Source organism: Salpingoeca rosetta (genome assembly GCF_000188695.1).
Source record: "Salpingoeca rosetta unplaced genomic scaffold supercont1.19, whole genome shotgun sequence".
Taxonomy (NCBI): domain Eukaryota; class Choanoflagellata; order Craspedida; family Salpingoecidae; genus Salpingoeca; species Salpingoeca rosetta.
In genome coordinates, this window is record NW_004754915.1 from 441,274 (window position 1) to 448,054 (window position 6,781).

Sequence of the window (6,781 nt, forward strand, 5' to 3'; positions counted from 1 at the left end):
ACAGCGACGAGGACGGTGTGAGGTTGAAAGTGGGAATGAGAGCTCTTGCACAACCGAAGGGACACTCACGATTCTGACAACACATAATCATGCACACATCACACACATACACACACACACACACACACACACACACACACACACACACACACACACACACACACACAAATACACACACACACACACACACACACACACACACACACATACATCATCACACACAGCAACACCCCCCCCCCTTTCTGACGCCTCACCGCCACGTGTGGAGGTCGCGCATGGCGGTCTCCAAGAGTCGCGTGACAAAGTCGAGCATGAGCTCCGGCTGTTGCTTGAGGGATGCTGCATTATCGCCAACGCCAAAGTGGTACTCAATCTTCACCCGACACGCCGCCACGCACGCTTCAATCGGCAGCGATGTGATGGACGATGGTAAGGATGGCGTGGCCGTGGACGCCGTTGAGACGCTTTCACGCGGCTCAGTTCCTTCGCTGTCATCGTCACGTGGCGGCTGGGCTGGTGCGGGCCACGCGAGCTCGAGAAGTGCCGTGCGAGCCTCCCTTTGATGCGGAGAACATAAGAAGCGTGAGCACGCGCCAAACAGGCTTCGCAGTCGACGTCGCTGCAGGTGCACGGGGTCACTCGCACGCACTTGGCTGTGCAGCAAGACTGCGTTCATCCAAAGAGCGGGAGCGGACATGGACGTAACGCACAGACGCACACACAAGCAGGCACCAACACGTGCAGGCGGGCGTGCTCGCACCGAATGGCAGCTTGGCGCTGTTCGAGTCGCTTTTCCCCCATGGCTTGTTCAAGTTGTTGCACCAGGTCGCACACGTCCGGAGCCAGGACTGCGGCCAACATTCCTCTGACAAGCAGACGAACCCCATCACACGCCACACTTAGCAACATGCAGGACATCAAGCAGAGATAAACATCACAACAAAAGCAAGCACCAAGCGGCCATCCACTTACTCTCGAAGCGGGCGGGTGCCCACATCCTCCTGTTATGTGTGTGTGTGTGTGTGTGTGTGTGTGTGTGTGTGTGTGTGTGTGTGTGTGTGTGTGTGTGTGTGTGTGTGTGTGTGTGTGTGTGTGTTTGAGGTAGCCAAGTAATACTGAGGGCAAGGGAGAGGGGAGAGGAGGAGGTACAGTCTTCTGCAGTGCACAGAGAACACAGAAAAGAAAATCACGCACGACTGTGCAGGCTTACGCACGCACACACACACATGCACACACACATACAAGCATACAAGCATACACACACCTGCAGTTGGCGTGCGTGCTTTGCACGATCAACGGCTGCCGACAAGTCAGCCCTGTCGACCACCAGCTCGTCCAAACTGCTGCTGCTGCTCATCATCGTCTGTTGCGCTGCGGAAATTTACATGAAATCATTCGCAAATGTTCACGACTCAAAGGCACAACAGGGCGCCTGAAGACGACTCAAACACAAACACAAACAACAGAGACACACAGGACACCAGCGTTGTTCACCGCACCAAGCTGACATGTGGAGTCGCTTCAAGCAGATATTCCGACGCCGGCGAGGGCGTGAAGGATCCTCACAAACGGACAGCACCAGCACAGGTGCGTGTTTGTTTAACTGTCAGGGGGGAGGTATTGCCTGCTGGGTATTGCTGTGGTTTCACGAGGGCACGCCTGCTCTCATGCACACGCGCAACTCTGCGTCATCACAGATCAAGGGCCTGAGGATGAGACTTCCCGATTCTTGAAGCAATGCATCACACAGACGGTGTTGGATGCTCCTCGTGCTGTGACGCAGTAAGTGCCGAGCGCTGGTCATTGTGTGCTTGACGTGCATGAGGGAAATTGCGGCTGTGCTTGCATGACTCACGCAACTCAACGTCTCTGACTCCCATACGCAATCCCAACGCACTCGCGACTGGCAGAGACTTTTACATGGAGGGACTGGAGAACGTGTTCCTGTATGTAGACAGAGCAGGTACGACAGCTGTGGAGCGTGTCTGAACTAATGCATGAGTCGGCATTGATTCTTCGCTATTCACCGCACCCTTACATTGTGCATGTGTGTGTGATTGTGATTGTGTGTGTGTGTGTGATTGTGATTGTGTGTGTGTGTGATTGTGATTGTGTGTGTGCTTGTGTATGTGTGCACACGGCTGTTGGTTTGTCTGCCTCTGAAGAGCACGGCGACGAATATGAGCGGGTCGCTCAAGCGCTCATCGAGGCCATCCCGCACCACAATCCGATGGCCAAAGCCGTTATTGCCCTCTTCGTGGAAACGCTGCCGACACCACCCGTGGTACGCGCTTCTTACGGTGTGTGAGTGAGTGATTGTGTGTGTGTGTGTGTGTGTGTGTGTGTGTGTGTGTGTGTGTGTGTGTGTGTGTGTGTGTGTGTGTGTGTGTGTGTGTGTGTGTGTGTGTGTGCGTTTTCTTGCGCATAGTTGCGCCCAAACATCATAGAATGTTCACACAACACCCCACCCCCTCATTCACCACACGTGTCCGTGCAGGCATCGCTGAAGAACGTGTCCGGTATCATCACCAACACCATCTCACAGCAGCGCGACGAGCAATCTCTCGTCAATGCGCTCATGTGTTTGGCGCTTCTTGCCGATAACTTCTCAGGTGGCGATGGCTACGGAAGTGATGGGTGTGCGAGTGTGTGTGTGTGTGTGTGTGTGTGTGTGCTTTTATGTGTGTGTGTGTGTGTGTGTGCTTGTGCTTGTGTTTTTTTTTTGTGTGTGTGTGTGCTTGTGTGTGTGACGATGATGATGATGATGAAAGTGCACATGAGTGTTACATCACGCGTCGTTGTCAGTAGCACCACGTATTCAACCTCATGTTCTCACACCGTCCATGGCAACATGCTGCCTGTGTGCGGGAACCACAGGTGCGCTTGCAGAGAACCTGTGCTCACCAGAGCTGATATCCAGACTTGAAACGCTGCTGATGATGGGTGAACGGCCATTGATTGTCCTGAAAGCCCTGACCGCCGTGGAAATGCTAGCGCGCACAGGTACGCGAAGTGTGTGTGTGTGTGTGTGTGTGTGTGTGTGTGTGTGTGTGTGTGTGTGTACGTGCCGTTGACTGCCATTGAGTCGCCCTTCAATGCACACAGCCAAGCTCGTACATGTGCGCGAGTAGCAGCGCACATGCCTGGCTGATGGTCTGTGCACATTGACTGCTCTTGCTGCTGCCTTCAGGCGCGAACAAGTCCGCTCTTCAGGAGCACGGCACGCCGGCTATTGTGTTCGCTCTCGAACAGCGGTATCAAAGTGGTGGTGTTGGTGGTGGTGATGAAGGGGATGGTGATGGTGTTGGTGCTGATGGTGCTGATGGTGGCAACGCCGACAATGGGGATGGTGGTGGTGACGACAAGACCCATAGTGGTGATTGCGATGGTGCGCGTGAGGCCACGCGTGCAACGAGTATCGATGATGACCAGCAGGGGATGAGCACAGCATCACCAGCACCAGCAGTGGCGCGAACCGCAGCAACACCCGTGCACTCAACAGGGGGGAGAGGACTTCTGAACGTTTTGTTGAAAGCGCAGGTGGGCAGGCAATGTTTCAGAGCATGCAGTACTGCACGAGATTGTTTCATTATCCGCGTTTTCAGACATGTCACGACCGCGTTTCAAGCTTGCTTGTATTGCATTTGCTTCCAAACAAGCACACGCCGCCTTACCTCACGTGACCATCACGTAAACACCCCACCCACCATCCACACCACCATCAACACCACATGCGACACCAGCTTGCGTTCTGCACCTCGTGGCTGCTGGACAATGTGCTGCCGTGCTCCCGCCGCCCCATCGCCGTCCGCGCCGTTCCAGAGGGTATGAACGTCATGCTCGACGCACACGACGCAACAAAGGTCCGCACAGTCACGCGCGGGAGGGGGGGGGGGTGTCGGTGTGTGTGTGTATTTGTGTACGATTGTGTGTGTTTGTGTGTATTTGTGTACGATTGTGTGTGTGTATGTGTGTGTGTGTGTGTGTGTGTGTGTCGGCATTGACAGGCATTTCGTTGATGTATGTTAACGCCTACATGCAAATTCGCGCCCATTCATACTCTCACCGTCGCGTGTCTGTGAATTACCGCCAGTTTCTCAAACTGTCACCAGACGGGGTGGAAATTCGGTCCGACGTCAACTCCTTCGAGAGCGTTCGGGTGCGCATATACCTGTGTTATTGTGTGTGTGTGTGTATTGTGTATGGATGTGTGTGTTGTGTGTACGTGTGTGTGTGTGTGTGTGTGTGTGTGTGTGTGTGTGTGTGTGTGTGTGTGTGTGTGTGTGTGTGTGTGTGTGTGTGTGTGTGTGGTTCTTGGGGCTTCCTTTGCCAACATCTGCTTCCACCACCCAACACTTTCCCTCCATTTTCATGGATAGGCCACGTGCTGCGCCACCAGCGGAAAGTGCTGGTACTACGAAGTCACGCTCTTCACCGCAGGTGCGCATGTGATCTTGTGTGTGTGTGTGTGTGTTTGTGTGCGTGTGTGTGTGTGTTATTGTGTGTGTGTGTGTCTATGGGTGTGTACACCTGCCTTTTGAGTCGCTGTGATACGTTGTCTCACACTCCTCCGCCCCCCTTCCCCCGGACTGTGCGTTGCCTGCAGGCATCATGCAGATTGGATGGGCGGTGGACGGGTGCCAATACCAAACAGAGGAGGGGCGAGGTGAGTGTTTTTTTTTTTTTTTTTTTTTTTTACCCTTTCCCGTGTGGTGGTGACCGTGGCGTTAGTCACTGCAGTCAACATTCCATCACACTGTCGTGTTCGTGTACGTGCACGTTACGTCTCGTCTGTTTGGCCATCCATTCAATGCAGGACCAGCCCACACACCCTGCTGTCACCACCACCCTCACACATTCACACCCTCCGTCTCTCGCACCCCACCGCCCACCATCTCATCCCTCGTGCGCGTGACACGACGCCAGGCATTGGCGACGATGAGTACTCGCTTGCCGTTGACGGTTCTCGCCAGCTCGTCTGGTTCAACCAAGCGCCCGCACACACGAACATCAAGTGGCGGCCCGGTGATGTTCTCGGCTGCTACCTCGACCTCGTCCACCACCGCGCATGGTTCAGCGTCAACGGTGCGCAGCCAGAACTGCTGCTGCTGCTGCTGCTGCTGTGTTGTGTAGTGCGCGGCTGTGTTTGCGTGGGTGTGTGTGTGTGTGTGTGTGTGTGTGTGTGTGTGTGTGTGTGTGTGTGTGTGTGTGTGTGTGTGTGTGTCGTTTTCTGATACCACAATCCTATGCAACGCAACTCAGCCAACCACCACCACCACCACCATCACCTTCAGGCCAGCGTACGCGTGTGCTGCGGCTGCCGCCCCACCTGCGCGACCGTGTGTATCCGGCTGCGTCCCTCATGATTGACCAGCACGTCGCTTTCAACTTCGGCGACAGGCCATACAAGTGGGAATCGTATTGGTTTTAGTGTGTGGTGGCTGTGTTGTGTAGTTGTAATGTGTAGTTGTGGTGGTGTGTGGTGGTGGTGTGTTGTGATCCAGTGATGCAGGGCTTGAAGGTCTTTGCGATGATGTGACATGTGCTCCCCCCTCGATTGACTCTCCCCCCCCCCCGCCTGCACTGCCCATAGGTTTCGGCCTGTCGATGAGGACGTGTACGACTTGAACCAAATTGGCGTTTTGACGGAACAGCAGCGGCGTATCATTCCGCGTCTCGTTCTCCTCAATCAGATTCAGCAGTGCGTTTGTCTCGATGGAAGGGGGTGTCGGTGTTGAACTTGAGATGGGAGGGGAAGAGGCATAGAAGAGGGATGGATGAATGGTGCTTGGTGCGATGGTGTACACGTGTGCTGTGCGTATGTACGTGTGTGTATGTGTGTGTGTATGTGTGTATGTGTATGTGTATGTGTGCGTGTGTGCGTGTGTGTGTGTGTGTGTGCGTTGCACAAATTCACCTTCATCTACACGCCACGACGTGTTCACATTCATGCACTTGATGCACCTAAACCTCTCCCCCTCGTTCTCCAACCTCCCTGCTTCCGTTCTGCCCATTGCCTCTGCTGTGCGCCGCCAGAGAGTTGAATGACGACGACGACTTGGACGAAGACAACACGTGCTCCATCTGTTTCGTGCGGCCAATCGAAGGTGAGGGGGTGAGATGCACTGAGTGTGTTTGGGCGCAGAGCAGGGTTGAAGTGTGCCGTTGTTTTGAGGCATGCCAGTCAAGCGGATATGCATTTGCATTGGCACAGACCTGTGTGCGTGTGTGCGTGTGCGCGTGTGCGCGTGTGTGCGTGATCGCGTGATACCTGGAAATCACACCTGTCATATGCGTTGACATACGTCCGTTGGCTGCAGTTGTGCATGAGCCGTGTGGACATCGCGCCTTCTGCTTGATCTGCTCCCTGCAGTGCGAACTCTGCCCACTCTGCCGCAGCGAAATCGAACACAGAACGGTGTGTGCGTATATCTGTGTGTGTGTGTGTGTCTGTGTGTGTGCGTGTGTGTGTGTGTATCTGTGTGTGTGTGTGTCTGTGTGTGTGCGTGTGTGTGTGTGTATCTGTGTGTGTATCTGTCTGTGTCTGTGCGTGCGTGTATGCGTGTATGTGTGCACACATGTGCGTTTTTGTCACATCTCCGCACTCACAGCACCAACGACAATGCAGGAATTGGCGGGCGATGAGAAAGAGCAAACACAGGAGCAACAACAACAACAACAACAACAACAACAACAACAACAACAACAACAACAACAACAACAACAACAACAACAACAACAACAACAACAACAACAACAACAACAACAACAACAACAACAA

General features: G+C 54.1%; 2 protein-coding genes across 2 annotated transcripts in view; one reads left to right on the forward strand and one right to left on the reverse strand.

Moving 5' to 3' along the window:
• The window catches only part of PTSG_07840 (uncharacterized protein), a gene marked incomplete at its 3' end in the record, with an annotated part of 4,746 nt that extends 3,350 nt beyond the window's left edge, over nt 1-1,396 (reverse strand). Inside the window, exons 1-4 of the mRNA XM_004991588.1 lie at nt 1,265-1,396; nt 973-1,001; nt 761-865; nt 255-557 (exon numbers count right to left, since the gene is read on the reverse strand). Coding sequence (XP_004991645.1) covers nt 255-557; nt 761-865; nt 973-1,001; nt 1,265-1,360 — 533 coding nt within the window. The 5' untranslated portion in view covers nt 1,361-1,396. The remainder of the gene's footprint in view (nt 1-254; nt 558-760; nt 866-972; nt 1,002-1,264) is intronic.
• Nucleotides 1,397-1,508: 112 nt separating this feature from the next.
• On the forward strand, nt 1,509-6,645 carry PTSG_07841 (uncharacterized protein; the record flags this gene model as incomplete). The annotated part of the gene is made up of 17 exons (XM_004991589.1): nt 1,509-1,587; nt 1,698-1,782; nt 1,911-1,963; nt 2,166-2,284; nt 2,498-2,612; nt 2,878-3,003; nt 3,191-3,540; nt 3,744-3,863; nt 4,094-4,159; nt 4,380-4,440; nt 4,607-4,666; nt 4,927-5,085; nt 5,295-5,409; nt 5,594-5,701; nt 6,037-6,107; nt 6,321-6,372; nt 6,612-6,645. The coding sequence occupies 17 exons, from the start codon at nt 1,509-1,511 to the stop codon at nt 6,643-6,645; spliced, it is 1,773 nt and encodes a 590-aa protein (XP_004991646.1).
• Between the last annotated feature and the right edge of the window lie 136 nt (nt 6,646-6,781).